Here is a 16,284-nt window from a genome sequence, read left to right on the forward strand (position 1 = left end):
TTGTTTTGTTTCGACGTCTAGCTAGGCCTGCGAGAGGCGGAGCGCAGAGTTGGTGACGCATTTCCGGCAGAAGCGAGCTCTCAGCTCCTGGCAGCTCCGGGGCGTGCCTGAGCGAAGTGAGGCGGGGCTCCAGTGCCTAGCCTGGGCCCTACTGTTGGTAGCGTGGGTGTTCTAGACGCTCGGCCCGCCCCAAATCAGAAACCAGACAACACAGTTGGGATTCACACTGGTTTATTTGGGGCCCTGCCAGGTCAAGAGCTCTTTAATGCATAGCAGACACGTGTGGGGCGGGGCTAGAGACAGCGATAGGCGTTGAGCAGGGGTCACTGGCAGGTGTTATAGATCTGGACTTGCAGATTGATGGCTTGAAGCACGCTGCGCATCCTGGCCTCCAGCCTGTCCAGCTGAGCTGCTTTGCCCTCCAGTGCCCGCTCATTCTCTTCATACGTGCCCTCCAGTTCTAGGAGGTGCATTTCTCAGCTTAGGGGTCCTACTCCCACAGTCCCAAGTGTCTGGTACCCACCTGCCCCATTCCTCACCCTTTAGCCGCTGCAGCTTGTCTTGAGCTGCCTTTAACAGGTCCCGAGCCTCATCCCGTAGTTGCTCTGCCCTTGCCTGTGCAGCCAGCACACCCTGGGCCTTGCGCTCAGCTAGGGCTCTCACTGTCTGGTACTGGTCGCCCAGTGGGCCCTGCAGCAGCTGCAGATGTAGAGGGCAGAGTCAGCAAGGTATCCCAGTGAAGGCCCAGCCTCCAGCACTACGTCCTCCAGCAGTCTCTGCCTGAACTCACCTGCTCAGCCTCCCGGGCACGACCGTGGGCACTGCCTGCTGTTTCTTCAGCTGTAGAGGCTGCCAGGCTATTTCCTGCTCGTTTCAGTTTAAGAGCCTCCAGGAGAGCATCTAATTGCTGAGCCCGCTCACCTGCAGAACTCAGTGCTTGCTCTGCACCTGCCATCCTCTCCTGTACCTACCATGAGTAGGCCAGAGGTTACACAGATCTATGATGCATGCCCATAACCTTCCCCATTGATGTCCTAGCTAGGGAGACCACACCTGGTGCAGGGTCTCCTCTGTGTCCTGTGTGTCAGCCACTGCACCCTGGATGGCACCGTGGGCAGCACCTTGTGCCCACTGGGCCTCCTCCAATGCTGCCTGTACTGTCTCTGCTTTCTGTTTCTCACCCTCAGCACGGTTCCTGGGAAAAATGGTGAATCAGGACCTGCAGGTGTCACGACCAAATGTTAGGGCTAGGGGCTAGGGATGGGATGTCAGACCGTGCCCACTGTGCATCCTGCAGTAGCTGCTCAGCCCGACGCACATCTCCCACAGTACGTGCCAGGATGGTATCCACATCTGCCAAGCTCCGGACTCGCTCTGCAATCGCACCTGCCAGTTGCTGGATCTGCTCAGGCGAGGCTGGGATGGAGAGCTCTAGCACCCGGGTGGCCACCATCTCAATACTATCAGGTTCAGCCCCCTCCTCTATGGGGACACAGGCAAGGGCTTAAGAACACAGATTACCTAGCATAGGCATGGGTATGGACTTAGGCTATTGATTCAGGATCCGTACATGGGGATTGAGGTTTGCTAATAGGCATAATGATGTAACAACAGGAACAAGGACTATATAAGTAGCTTAGACACAAGGACACAGACCTGGGGACCACATGTAAGCAAGGACTCAGGGGCCAGACATTGGGATCATAAACACAAGTCCGATGCAGGCCCTAAGGCTCAAATATGAACCTAGAGAGATATAGACATGGGGGAAACAACCACATGGCCTGGTTACATGGGAGGCTCACGATTGAGGAAGTCCTTCACACTCCGGATAAGTTCTCGAAGTTCCTGGTTGGTCTGTTCCACCTGTCCCCTGGAAGCATTAGCCTTGTCCAGGGCCACCTGAGCCCTCTTCTGCGCCTCGCCTGCCTGCCGACGAGTCTCAGCCACTTGGCTGAGGATGCCACCACCTTCTGCCAGTGCCTGCTGCAGCTCTGCCTGTGTGTGCCGTGCTCGGCCCAGGGCTAGGTCTGCTGTGGCTGCTGCACCATTGCAGCTGAGGCCCCCACAGCGGGGCTTCCCATCCTCATCTCGGCAGCCAGCACCCCCACAAGGGCTCGTAGCACAAGGTGCATCCCCTGGGGCCCCACATACCTGCACAGAACAAGTCAGGGCTCATAAGAGGAACATCCACACCCGCCTGTCCCTCCCCACACTTGCACCTTACCAGTTCATTTATGCCTTTCAGGCTCAGGGTGAGGGTGAGGGCAGAGAGCTCGCCCAGTGCCCGCTGGTTGGCCATGTGTTTTCTGTTGAAGTTCTCCCTCTGGACATCCATCAGCACCTCTGTCTGATGCCGGATACTGGCAGAATTGCTCACAGGGCTAGGCACTGCTAGGGCTGAGGTGTTGGCATGATGTTCCGCCTCTGCAGACTGGCTATGAGCATGGCAGATGCTGTCATAGGCACCTAAGTAAGGCAAAAACAGGCAGTTAGCTGAAGATTGACCCTGGTCCACTTGTTCAGTTGGCCAACAACTCACCCAAGAAGTTTGAATGCTTAAGCAGGTCAAGATGCTGGTCAAGCTGCCGCAGCGTAAGATTAAGTGCAAGCCCATCTCGTTCCAGACCACTTAGTGCATGGTTGGCATTGAAGTTCTCATCCTGCACATCTGTGAGCTGTGCCTCGAGCTGAGTCAGGTACTCAGTTGCCTCCCCAATTTCATGCCTGCACAGGTGGGGGACAGGAGTGTTTAGTGAGGCTTCAGCCCTGATCCACTAGGACTTTGCCCAATCCCACCATATGTTCTCAGGCCCATCCGCACCGCAGCTCCTCTGTGGCCTCCACAAGTTGTGCAGTGGAGGTAGCTGAGGCGTTGCGGGCACCCACAATGCCCTGGACTGTGCCCAGTTTCTCCTGCATGTTCCAGAAGCTGCTCTCAAAGGCACCCAGCACACCAGTCTGCTGCAGCTCTTGCACCTGCTTCTCCAGGCGCCGTGTACGGATAGCCAAGTCCTGTACCACGCGGTCCCAATCCCCAAAGCACGCATGGCAGGAATGACAGGCAGGAAAGACTCCTGAGAAGCCACGGGCACATTGGTCACAACGCACACCAGACACACCTGGGCGGCAGCTACAGTGACCCGTGGAGCGGTGACACTGAGGTGTGTCTATTCCATGAGGGTCACAGTCACAGACTATAGGAAAGGACAGACCATGGAGTTAGGACTCCCATGGGACATCCTGGGAAGTCTTCCATCCACCCTGGGACCCCCTGACCCCCTCACCACGACACTGCAAACCAGGGTCTCCCCAGTGGAGTTCTTGACACTCAGCACAGGTCCGCCCACCAAAGCCAGCACGGCAGTGACATTGCCCTGTGAACTAGGGGAGGAACAGGGCATGAGTTAGAGCCTCTACCAGAGGCTAAGCCCTTAAGACAAAGCAGACAGTTAGCTCTATCTACCCATGGATCAGCAGTAGGGTCCCATACCTCATTGCAAGTAGGGCCTCTAGCCCGGCTCGGGTGGCAGGCACAAGGCTGGCAACCATGGCCACTGGTAAGGTTCCAGAAGTTGGGGGCACAGTGGTCACAACTAGAGCCCTGGACGTTGGGAAGGCATGGGCACTGCCCACTGCTTGGGTCACAATGGCACCAATCAGCAGATGGGCACTGTTGGGGATTTGTGCCAAGCAGGTTGCAGGTACAGCCTGTGTCAGCCAAGATGAGCACAGTAGTCAAGGAGAGCCCAAGCAGCAGGGCCCCACCCCCAGCCATCCATTTGCATACTCACGGTGACAGCTCTGATGGGCAGCCTGCCCATGGAAGCCAGGCTTGCAGTGGGCACAGTGTGGCCCCTCAGTGTGGTATAAACAGCGCAGGCATTGCCCCGTGTGAGGATCACAAGCATCAGGGTCCATGGGGTCAATGTTTCCACTGCACTCACATGGTTGGCACTGGCCACCTGGCCTTGATGGCTGTCCAAAGTGCCCAGGGGCACAAGCTTCACATCGAAGCCCTGCCCACAGTCAAGGGGAAGCCATGAGTGCTTGCCCTAGCCACCTCACCCTGGTCCCATGCCTGCCTCCATCCACTCACCTGTGTGGCCTGTCTGGCAGTGGCACACAATCTGCTGTGAGTACTCATCCCGGTGGCAAGAAGTAGCAAAGTGCCGTTGGCTCCCAGGGCCTTCCGGGCAGGGGCAGGGCCGGCATTGGCCCCCATAGGGCAGTCGTGGGTCCCCATAGAAACCAGCAATACACCTGCAGAGAGGGGAAGGAAGAGATGTGTTGTCCCTGAGCAACCTGCCCACCCACTGGCCCAATCCTAGCTGCTCCAGGCTTACCTTTCACAGTGCTCACCCCCTGTGTGATCACGGCAGCCCAGGCAAGCGCCTGTGTGAGTATCACACTCATCTGCATGCCCATTGCAGACACATGGCTGGCAGCTAGGGAATCCCCACTGTCCACGCTGGCAGCGGTCACAGCGAAGCCCAAAGGCACCAGTTCGGCAGGAACATTGTCCACTGGCTCCTTCACACAGGCCACTGAGTGCCCCCTCAGGGCTACACTGGCAGGCTGGGGGCAGGGCAGAGGCTAAGCCAGGGGAGGGCGGCTGAGGGAAGTCTGGGTGAGCTCAGGGTAGGAAGGTCAGGGAATAAAAGAGAACTGCAAGGGACAAAGGGTTGAGAATGTGGGGTCCAAGGCTGAGTTAAAGGAAAGAAGAAGGAAGAACAGAGGGCAGAGGGAGAAGAGTAGTGGAAAGGAGAGAAAAGAACAGGAGGGAACAAGGGGCAGAAAAGTACCTTGACAACCTGTGGGGCCAAAGCCGTAGTAGCCAGGGACACAGAGATCACAATGGCGCCCAACTACTCCAGGTTTGCATAGGCACTGACCACCATGGAGGTTGCACTCAGAACTCAGTGAGCCTTGAGGGTTGCACTGACAAGCTGTGTGAGGGGAGTAAGTTCAAGTCAGGCTGGGCTCCCACCTCTGCCCCACCAATCCACATCACAGACACTCACGCAAGGCACCATTGTAGATCAGGGTGGACAGACTGATGAGGAGGGGAGCACAGGTCTCAGAGGGAGGGTTCTTGCTGGGCACTAGACCCTCTTCATGACAGCGGTAGCGCTCAAAGGTAGCACGGCGCTCCAGGGAAGCAGCATCACCCCCACTAAACATCCCTAGCACCAGGACATGGGGCAGAAGCACTAGCTGAAGGGATGAGCAAAGAAGAGTACAATTCAGACCCAGGACCACATTGGCACAGACAGAGCACTTAACCCAGCCATGAGTCTGCCTCTTCAGTCACAGACCCCTCCACTACCACCCTAGCCCCACCTCCACGTGCCCTGCCATCTTGGTTGGTATGAGTGAGAGGGAATTGTTCACCGAGTCAATTAGCAGGCCAGGTCCAGAGTAAAGGGTCTCAGGCTGAGCACTTCCCCCTATTCGCACTAGCTTCAGATGTAGCTTGTAGGAGATGCCAGGCTCAAAACAGACAGGACTGGGAAACACCAAGTACCTGGGTTCAAGTGAGGACAGGTATGGGTGTGGGGGTCACTCAAGGTCCCCATACTCATCATCTGGGCTTCTCGTATCTCACTCATAGCAACTAAACTGGGGTGGGCTGGGCTGGACTGGGCTAGGCCAGGTCAAGAAACAGCTGGGAACCCTAACAGAGAATCTGTACAAAAGATTCCAATAAACAGGGCTTGCTGGAATCATACATTTGTATAGATCAGTCTCACTGGAAACATAAAACCTGGCAACCCCACAGCATTTCCCTGGTACAAGAACTTGCCATTTTTCCTCAATAATCTCTTCACACTTCAGCCTACAACCTGCTCTTCACTAGGACTGTCACTTCCTCTTTCTCTTTCTCTCTGTTTCCTAAGTCACTTCTATCAACCTGCAAAACCACACTCAGTTTCTTTCACCCTTTCCCAAAAATCGTCCTTCAATCCCTCAAGTCTTCCTCTAGATGCCCTCATCTTTGCTTTCCTGCTCAACACATTTTTCAAAAGAGACCACTGTAGTCAGTGCCTCCACTCTAGCATCCCACTCCAGTGGAACATTTGCCCCATCCTGTGCCAAGGTTACCAAGGACCTCCATGCAGCAGACATACACAGAAACCGCTTCTCTATTCTATTCTATTCTCTTCTTTTTCTTTTTTTTTTTTTTTGAGACACAGTCTCACTCTCTTGCCCTGGAGAGAAGGCTGTGGCATCATCATAGCTAACAGCAACCTCAAACTCTTGGGCTTGAGCCAGTAGTTCTCAACCTTCCTAATGCCACAGTCCTTTAATACAGTTTCTGTGGGTTGTGACCCACAGGTTGAGAACCTCTGGCTTAAGCAATCCTCTTGCCTCAGGCTCCCAAGTAGCTAAGACTACAGGCACCTGCCACAACACTTGGCTAATTTTTCCATTTTTAGTAGACACAGGGTATTGCTCTTGCTCAGGCTGGTCTCGAACTCCTGAGCTCATGCAATCCACCTGCCCCAGCCTCCCAGAGTGCTAGGATTACAGGCGTATGCCACTGCACACAGTTTTTCTATTCTTACCAAGTGTAGAGCAGCATGTAAAATTAGAAACATGTGCCATCCTTCTGCAGACACTCTTTTCTCTTAGCTTCTAGACTAGACCCACGTTCCTAGTTCCCCTCAACTTCCAGTCCCCTAGTTCCTGCTTCTTCTCTGGCATCTAACACTAAAGTACCCCCCAAAACCTGGTTCTGGTTCTCATTTCTTTATCTGGTCACTCTTTAGTAATGAGTCCCAAATTTATATCTCCAGGCCAGGTGCAATAATCCTAGCACTCTAGGCAGGAGGATCTCTTGAGCTCAGGCATTCAAGGTCAGCCTGAGCAAAAGCAAGACTCTATCTCAACCAAAAATAGAAAAAATTGGGCAGCGCCTGTGGCTCAGTGAGTAGGGCACTGGCCCCATATACCGAGGGTGGCAGGTTTGAATCCGGCCCTGGCCAAACTGCAACAAAAAAATAGCTGGGCATTGTGGCAGGCGCCTATAGTCCCAGCTTTTCAGGAGGCTGAGGCAAGAGACTCGCCTAAGCCCAAGAGCTAGAGGTTTCTATGAGCTGTGACGCCATAGCACTCTGCCAAGGGTGACAAAATGAGACTCTGTCTCTAAAAAAAATAGAAAAAATTAGCTAGGCATTGTGGTGAGCACTTGTCATCCCAGCTGCTCAGGAGGCTGAGGCAGGAGGATCCCTTGAACCCAAAAGTTTGAGGTTGCTATAAGCTAGGCTGACACCACAGCACTCTAGCCTGGGCAACAGAATGAGATTCTGTCTCAAAAAAAAAAAAGAGGCTTGGCACCTGTAGCTCAGTAAGTAGGGCAACGGCCACATACACTGAAGCTGTTGGGTTCAAGTCCTGCTTGGGCCTGCTAAACAACAATGACAACTGCAGCTTAGCGCCCATAGTACAGTGGTTATGGCACCAGCCACATATACCAAGGGCGGCAAGTTCAAACTCGGCCCACGCCAGCTAAACAAGGACAACTGCAACAAAAAATATCTGGGCATTGTAATGGGTGCCTATAGTCCCAGCTACTTGGGAGCCTGAGGCAAGAGAATCGCTTAAGCTCAAGAGTTGGAGGTTGTTGTAAACCGTGATGCCACAGCATTCTACCAAGGGCGACAAAATGAGACTCTGTTTCAAAAAAAAAGAAAAGAAAAGACATTTATATCTCCAGTTGACTCCTCTCAGTAACTTCAGACATAGAAAACCAACAACTAACTGGCCTTCCCCCATGTCTAAACATCTAAGCACTGCTCCTCCCTATGTCTATGTCTCCATATCATTAAAGAGCTCCACCCTCATTCAGATACCCAGGTTAAAAATCCTAGAGTCATCTTTCTGTTTCTTTTTTTTTTTTTTTTTTTAGAGATAGAGTTTTACTTTGTCACCCTTGGTAGAGTGCTAAGGCGTCACAGCTCACAGCAACCTCCAGTTCTTGGGTTAGGGTGATTCTCTTGCCTCAGCCTCCCAAGTTGCTGGGACTACAGGCACCTGCCACAACACCCGGCTATTTTTGTTGCAGTTGCCACTGGTGTTTTAGCTGTCCAAGGCAGGTTCGAACCTGCCACTCTTGGTGTATGGGGCTGGCACCCTACCCAGTGAGCCATAGGCACCACCCCCTACAGTCATCTTTCTATCTTCTGTCCTTTGGCCATATGTCTAAGCCATCACCTCTGCAGCTAGAACCCTCTGGAAACTTCTCTTTTCTCACCATTTCTTCTGCTATTTTGCTATCCAACACACTATCATTCAGCCAACTCAGTTACCTCTAGAACAGTGATTTTCAACTGGTTTGCCATGAGAGGATGTTAGGTGTGCCTCAAAAAATTTTTTTGTTTGTTTTTTTGAGACAGAGTCTTAAGCTGTCGCCCTGGGTAGAGTGCTGTAGCATCCCAACTCACAGCAACTTCAAACTCTTGGGCTTAAGAGATTTCTCTTGCCTCAGCCTCCCAAGTATCCAGGACTACAGGCGCCCACCACAATGCCCGGCTATTTTTTGTTGCAGTTGTCGTTGTTTAGCAGGCCCGGGCAGGTTCAAACCCGTCAGCCTCGGTGTATGTGGCCAGTGCCCTACCGACTGAGCTACAGGTGTCACCAGCCTCAAAAACTTTTAAAGATAAGGCAGGGCATGGTGGCTCACTCCTGTAATCCCAGCACTCTGGGAGGCCAAGGCAGGTGGATTGCCTGAGCTAACAGGTTCAAGACCAGTCTGAGAAAGAGTGAGACACTGTCTCTAAAAATAGCCAGGTGTTGTGGGGAGCACCTATAATTCTAGCTACTTGGGAGGTTAAGACAGGAGAACCACTTGAGCCCAAGAGTTTGAGGTTGCTGTGAGCTGTGATGTCACAGCACTCTACTGAGGGTGATGAAGTGAGACTGTATCTAAAAAAAAAAAAAAAATTTTTTTTTAAAGATCATTAATTATGGCTCAGCGCCCATAGCTCAGCGAGTAGGGCTCCGGCCACATACACCAAAGGTGGCGGGTTCAAGCCCAGCCCAGGCCAGCTAAACAACGACAATTGCAACCAAAAATTAGCCAGGCATCATGGCAGGCGCCTATAGTCCCAGCTACTTGGGAGGCTGGGGCAAGAGAAATGCTTGGGCCCGAGAGTTTGAGATTGCTGTGAGCTGTGATGCCATTGCACTCTAGTTAGACTCTGTCTCAAAAATATAAATATATAGGACGGCATCTGTGGCTCAAGGAGTAAGGCACTGGCCCCATATACCAAGGGTGGTGGGTTCAAGCCCAGCCCCGGCCAAAACTGTAAAAATAAATAAATAAATAAATAAATATCATTAATTAAATTATTTTCAAAAGAAGTTCAAAGCATAGTAAGTATATTCTTTTTTTTACTCCTCTTTTTGATTACATAATTTCGTGTGCACAGAAGTTTAGCTATAGGTTTGAGTGTGTCCTGAGATTAAAAAAAAAAAAAAAAAGGCTGAAAAACACTGCTCTAGAAGATCTTCCAGCTTCCATCATGGCTACTTAAGTCTATTCTCCACTCAGCAACTAGAGGAATCTTTGCTAAACACAAGTCATGTGGCGACGCCCATTGCTTAGTGGGTAGGGCGCCAGCCACATATACCAAGGGTGGCAGGTTCAAAGCCACCAAGGCCCGCCCCGGGCCTGCTAAAACTATGACCACTGCAACAACAAAAATAGTCGGGTGTTGTGGTCGGTGCCTGTAGTCCCACCTACTTGGGAGGCTGAGGCAAGAGAATCGCTTAAGCCCAAGAGTTTGAGGTTGCTGTGAACTGTGACACCACGGCACTTTACCCAGGGCAACGGCTTGAGACTCTGTCTCAAAAAAAACAAAACACAAGTCATAGTTGGCAAAATGTCTATAATGGGTACAGCCAAGTTCATTATAGTATTCTCTCTATTTTATTTTTGAATATTTTACATGACCAAACCTTTAAAAAGAAGTGATGCAAAAGATAGATAAAATAAACATTACCCTAAATGTAATAAAACATTAATCAGAACAGTCACATACCTGCTTAGAGTGCTCTGATGCCACACCCCACCACTATCACCACGGGCCCTCCCTATAGTGACAATGGATGATTTCCCATTAATCCCTACATTGGCCTTATGACTTGGGGTCATGCCCAACAGGGCCAGGCAAACAGCACTCAAGAGGAGGTATTTGAAGGAAGGAATAGATGAATGAGCTGTGGGGTCTTCCAACTGCCCCAGAGATAGCTTAGGATTGGCCCCACAAATCCCAAACGTTGTGGGTGCTACCATCAGTGCTCTCACCTGGTATTTGGTTGCAGAGTCCCTTGGATGTGGTCGTCGTTAGGCAGCACATGCCCACATGGGCTATGGGAAGGCACAGGCCCTGGACGCTGCACAGTCAATTTCATCTCTGCCCATTGCTCAGGGACCTGCAAAAATGGGATAATGGAAGAGATGCTCCCACATCCAGAGGTTCAGCTCCAGGTCAGATGTCACAGGGTCTAACCTGGGGCTCTAAGCGCAGCAGCAGGTCGTAGTCCATGGCTCTTGGCACAGAGGCCACCAGGAACTCTAGCATCTGATCTTCCTGCAGCCGCACAAAGCCTGTGCCAGTCCACAGTGGAGTCTCCCAGTTGGTCACCAGGCGCTCCACCACCTCAAGCACCTGGGAGATAATGAAGCCAGGGATGGAGACTCAGATGAGGTACTTACTACCTCTATCACAGACAGCCCCAAATCCATTTCTTCTGTCAAGTCCTCACTCAAGGCTAGTTAATTGCTCCCCAACTCCCACAAGGTACTGGCCATAATCAATGTCTCCAGTCATAGTCCCACCTATACAACTCTCTTTACTGCTGCACCCCTCACCTGCCCATGAACATCCTCAGCCTCCCAAGTTAGGTGGTCTAGGAAGGGCCGGAAGTAGCCAGGCTGGACCTGCTCACAGCGTCGCCCAACCATGTGCTGGCGGCAGTGACACTGACCTGTGGCCTCATCACACCTGGGGGGACACTGTGGCTGTTCAAGAAGAATGCCCTCTCCTGCCCAGAATCTTTCCCCAACCCTTCCCAGGCCCCCTTTATAGCACTCACTGGGGATCCAAGGCACCACCCACGTCGCAGTCACAGGGGCGGCAGCCAAGCAGGTCATGGCTCAGGCCCCAGTGGCCAGGCTGGGGGAAAAGAATTGCTGGGAGCCAGAAGCAGACCCTCCTGCCACCCAGCAGGGAATCCAACCACATATTTCAGTCTCTGCCACCCCTTTGTAAAAACATGGATTCCACACCCTTGGCCTCCTGGACCTGAGGGTTCTCTAAGCTCTCAGCACCCACACAGTGGGGCATGGACATCACATACCCCCACCACCCCAGTCTGGTGCTCTGAGGACAAATTTTGACCCCAGAACTCTAGCTCCCTCTAGTCTCACCAGACAGTGGTTGCAGCCATGTCCAGTTACTAAACGTTTGCAGAAACATGTTCCATCCTTGGAGTCACAAGGGGTATGCCCAGGTACTATGCCTCGTGTATTACACTGACAACCTGCAGGGAAGGAGTCCATCAGTATTTTTGGGAGCTCTGGCAGTGCTTAGGTTCAGTTGAGTCAGGAATAAGAGGTCAGGGGTTAAAGGTCAACATAGGAGTTAGAGCAGGAGACACATACGCTGGCAGCCTAGAGGGTCACTGGCACTGAGTCCAAAGAAACCATCACGGCATTGCTGGCAACGACTTCCCACCACATTTTCTTTGCAGCGACACTGGCCTGAGACCAGACCCAGTGCAGGGTCATCGTGGGAATCACAGCGACCACCATCTTTGGAACCCATGGGGTCACAATCACAAGCTAAGGGCAAAAAGAGGTATAGGGTTACCCTATCCCAATTAGCCCAGCATCAGTCCTTTCCTCAGCCCCACCCCATATCCTTGGTCTGGTCCCACCCTAAGCTCCTTATCCCAATTTCCTACAATTTGGACAGAAGTCTGGCTCCCAGGTTCCTGCCCTATGCTCAGCTTTCCCTCCACCATGCTCTATCCCAGCCTCACGGCGGCACACAGCTGGGTCCCGCAGGTCCTTGGTTGGGTCTCGGTAGAAGAAGGGCCGGCAGAGTTCACAGTGGTGCCCAGCTGTGTTGTGTTGACATCCATCACACACACCTCCACTCACATTGCCAGAAGCCAGGTATATGGCCATGTCGAAGTAGCAGTTGTGGGTGTGCCCATGGCACTCACACTCTGTAGAAGAAGGGCAAGGCAAAAACCACTTGAGAGATCAGATCCTGAAGGTAAGGTGTGTAGAGGGCCCTGGTGTGTTCCTGAGGGTAAGGTGTGTGGAGGGCCCTAGTAATACCTTAGATCCCTGACACAAACCAGAATGTGCAGGTACAGGTTCAGGGACTTCCAGGGCTCAGTATTATCCTGGGCCCCAACTCAGAGAAGATGGTAGAGGAGTATTGATGGGCTCCCCAGGGTCATCAAGGCCTGGATATCCTTTGGACATAGTCTAGGCTTGACTCCCAGCTCTAAGTTCCACCCAGGACATAGTCAGACTGCAGAGTTCCGGAGTCATGGGGGCTGAAGTCTCACTCACTCCTACAGGCATGACTGTGGCCATCCTCAGCTGGATGCCAGGGCAGGTCATGATAGAAATCCTGACACTGCTCACAGTTGAGGCCACGAGTGTTGTGTTTGCAGATACAGGCTCCATGCACCTATGGAGGTGGACAGGTAGGTTATTAGCACTGCTCAGCCCTGACTACCACTGCCTGACCCTGGGATAGCGTGCGCTATCCTAGCTATCCAAAGCCCCTTACCATGCCCTCAGCATGGGCTGGTGCCCCTGGAGCAGGTGCACACTGTGAGGCATGTCCATAGCAGAAGCAATTGCCACGTACAACCAACTCATAGAGGGCATAATAATACTTCTCTCGGATCTCCCGCCGTGGGTCAAGCAGGTTGTCTCCCAGGGTGTGTAGTCGAGTCAGGTTCACCCGTAGGTTAGTGATCTTCAACAAGTCTGAGTTGAGGGTAGGGTTGGAGCCAACTGGTCAGGCAGGCCCTTGCTGCCCCATGCCCACCCAGGGGTTACAGCTGCCAAGGTCACCTTTACAGACCTCCTGTCTACTGCCACCCGAGCTAAACTGGGCTTGGCACCTGCCCTAGGAAGAACCCAAAATAGTTACTGAGGCCCCAAATAGTCCCCAGCCGGACACTGAGACTGTGCCAAGCTCAAAGGGTGGAGCACTCACTCTGAATCCGAGAGCTGTAGGGGTCTGGGATAGGGATGGCAGGGTCCAGAACACGATAAATGACCTGTAGGGGCAGAGAATCCATTGAGACACTGCACCTTGCCTCAGACCCATCTTCCCCTCTTTCAGACCCCAGCCCAGATCCCAGCCCTCACCTCGCCTTCAGTGGATGGCTCGATCTCTGAGTAGCGAGATTCACAGACTATGTCATCCCAGTGCCGTGGGGGGGCCAGTGGGACTCCTGGGAAGTCAGCCCCACAGTCGTAGGAGAAATATCGGTACACGTGCCAGGTGCGGCCAAAGTCCGCTGAACGCTCCACCAGCATGGCAGCAGGGCGAAATGTCTGGGTGAGGGGCATGGCTGATGAGCAGGCACCAGATACAAGCCTAGCTCAAGGCCTTTAAGAGCCCTGCTCAACTCTCAAGAATTTCACCAAAAGTTGGGAGCTACTGGTGGAAGTCAGACAATGACCAGCAAGAGTAGCCACTTCCAATGGGGAGGTATAGGGAGGGCTTGGAGGTTATGGGGCCCAAGGGACAGCATGTGACCCAGCCTAGGACTGAAGCAACAAAAGGGGATGTGCAAAGGCCTGGAAGTATAAGGCAGTGGAAGGTTGAAAGGACAAAGGAGGCTTTCATGAAGCCAGAGAACAACATATGAGCTCAGGGAGCCTGGATCAATCAGCTAGAGCTCTGTCCAGGGGTAATGGGGAACCAAGCAGGGTAATTCGGGTAGACTCCCAGACATGCAGGCACCTTAAAGGTCATAATGAGATGGGTGAAATGGAACTCAGCCTCCAGATCCAGCTGGATGGTTACCTCAGAGATACCTGGGACAGGAATCAGAAGTCAAAGACTCGAGGCTACTGGTGGACAGCCCTGCTCACTTGATGTCCTATCTATGGCCTTACCATTCTCTGACTGCCACCAGGCTGTCCGGCGCTGTGGCGCAAAGCTGGTAACTACATTCTCAATGCGATGGCTGTGTGGGTTGTCTTGAGCAGAGAAGGGGTGTCGGGAGTCACACAAGAAGCACTTCTTTTCGTCCTGGGTTGAGTAGGGGTTAGAATTAGGGCCTTGGGCAGTGCCAGCCCTACCCTGACTGGCCTCCCTCCTTGTCCCCAGCCACACCTGCAGGTGACTGACGATGCAGTAGGGCTGGGGGATGTGCAAGCCACAGGTGGATGAGGCAGTCAGTCTGTCAGCACGGCCCACCAGCAAGTCACCTGTGGCTGGGTAGCAGCTTCCCCTTGAACAGCTGGGCACATCAGGGGCCAGGGCATGGGCCAGTGTGGTGGGCAGCACTGGAGACAGTGGGTTAGCCAGTTCTGCTGAGCTCCTTATCTGGTAGTCCCACCCATGTGCTCCAGAGGCAGTTACCCCAGCCCCTGCCATTACATCCCTAACCCCAACCCTCACCAGGCCTGCTTACCACTCAGCAGTAGGCCCAGTTGAAGTTCCCAGAGCACAGGCTGTCCCCTCCCTTGCTCCATCCTGAAAAGGAAGGAAACAGAGATGAAGAAAAATAAAGGGTCTGGGGCCTAAGCCTCCCCACCCCTTTTTGGGGTCCCATGCTGACTCTACCCATATAGGTCCTTGGCCAGTTTCCTTCCAGGCCCTCAATCTGTACCCAGGTCTGTCCAGCGGTCCCTTCACCAGCTTAGAGTCTAGCAACTTGGAGCAAAGTTGGGAAGCACGGCAGGAAGGAAAGCATGGAGCAGATTTGGGGCAGGAATTAAATAACTGGCAGAGAGCCTCCACCCTGATCCTACCCCTGTCCTCCAGAAACAACCCTCACCCCAGGAACTGGCCACTACCACCTCACCCACAAATCTTAATTATGCCCTCAAATCCAGATCTATACGGAGGCCAGGGGAAGATAGGGAGTTTAGTACTTTAGAAAGACCATCGCAGGAAGGAAACCCACAAAGTTGGAGGGATGGCAGGAAACAGTAAGAGGATTTGATCATTGGGATATCCAATGCTGGGCCTAGGAGCCTATAGCCTTTTCCCCTGGTGTCATAGATGCCATAGAAAACACTGTCATCTCAGCTATTCAACCCCAGAGCTCCAGCATCAGCAGGGAAGCAGGAGGGCACAAGCAGGAGCCCCAGACTCTTCTATTCAGAGCTCTGGGGAGCTTTAGAACAGCTCTAGGAACATGACAGGATGCGGATGGAGGAGAGATGGGGAAGTCCTCTGAAGCCCCAGGCACAGTGGCACAACTCTGGGGATCTCTGCCTGCCCTAGTCACTACGGAGTAGGCATGAGAAGTGCTGCCTCAGTTTCTGCCCCCTAATGGGCACTAGGGGGAGGACATTGGATGAGAGCAATAGCCAGCAAATCCAGATCTTGTTGCTATTTATCCACTCCAGGCTTTCCAACTCTCCAGTAGCACTGGAGCCCGGGATTGGAATGCGCGAAGGCCGGCCTGGCCTGCGCGCACACACACCCCACCCAGGCCCCTGGGACTAGGAAGAGTAGGGAGGGAGCATGGAGTCAGCAGGTCTTCAGGACAGGGTCAGGCTTACCACCACAGCTATTCTAGCTGGGAGTACCTGGAGCTGCCTGCTCAGAGAAGAAAGCTGGGAGTTCCTCAGAGGAATCACCCCTCTTCACAAGGCTCCTGCAGGGGTGGGGGTGGGGGGGCAGTCAATCTGCTGTACTTTCAGAGTCACTGGGAGTTATGATAGTCATCTGGAATAGAGGTCACCAATCAACCTAGGAGGTTCAGGGATACTAGAGATGTCTCAGAATTTTATTTTATTTATATGTTTCTTTTTTGAGACAAAGTCTCACTCTGTTGCTCACAGCAACCTCAAATTGTCAGGTTCAAGCTATGCTCCTGCCTCAGCCTCCCCAATAACTGGGACTACAGGTGCCCACCACAATGCCCGGCTAGTTTTTCTATGTTTAGTAGAGATGGCATCTCACTCTTGCTCAAGCTGGTCTTGAACTCTTGAACTCAAGGGATCCTCACCACGCCTCAGCCTCCCAGAGTGCTAGGATTACAAGTGTGAGTCACCACACC

General features: G+C 52.9%; 1 protein-coding gene across 2 annotated transcripts; it reads right to left on the reverse strand.

Moving 5' to 3' along the window:
* Positions 1 to 216: 216 nt before the first annotated feature.
* LAMB2 (laminin subunit beta 2) lies at positions 217 to 14,973 on the reverse strand. Of its 2 annotated transcripts, XM_053599058.1 has the most exons (33): positions 14,838 to 14,973; positions 14,686 to 14,747; positions 14,385 to 14,557; positions 14,165 to 14,300; positions 14,010 to 14,083; positions 13,409 to 13,597; positions 13,254 to 13,317; positions 12,819 to 13,021; positions 12,596 to 12,716; positions 12,052 to 12,240; positions 11,672 to 11,851; positions 11,438 to 11,550; positions 11,104 to 11,183; positions 10,880 to 11,012; positions 10,518 to 10,676; positions 10,313 to 10,440; positions 5,395 to 5,527; positions 5,025 to 5,217; positions 4,806 to 4,949; positions 4,347 to 4,578; positions 4,100 to 4,263; positions 3,795 to 4,019; positions 3,494 to 3,711; positions 3,288 to 3,384; positions 2,825 to 3,197; positions 2,543 to 2,727; positions 2,228 to 2,469; positions 1,806 to 2,154; positions 1,275 to 1,482; positions 1,054 to 1,195; positions 791 to 967; positions 540 to 699; positions 217 to 460 (listed from the first exon to the last, which is right to left on the reverse strand). In XM_053599058.1, the coding sequence occupies exons 2-33, from the start codon at positions 14,744 to 14,746 to the stop codon at positions 324 to 326; spliced, it is 5,382 nt and encodes a 1,793-aa protein (XP_053455033.1). In that variant the 5' UTR covers position 14,747; positions 14,838 to 14,973; the 3' UTR covers positions 217 to 323. The 2 variants fall into 2 exon arrangements, with proteins under 2 accessions (XP_053455033.1, XP_053455034.1); XM_053599059.1 differs by lacking the exon at positions 14,385 to 14,557 and having other exon boundaries at positions 14,838 to 14,879.
* Between the last annotated feature and the right edge of the window lie 1,311 nt (positions 14,974 to 16,284).

The sequence above is a fragment of the Nycticebus coucang genome, chromosome 8 (assembly GCF_027406575.1).
Source record: "Nycticebus coucang isolate mNycCou1 chromosome 8, mNycCou1.pri, whole genome shotgun sequence".
NCBI lineage: Eukaryota > Metazoa > Chordata > Mammalia > Primates > Lorisidae > Nycticebus > Nycticebus coucang.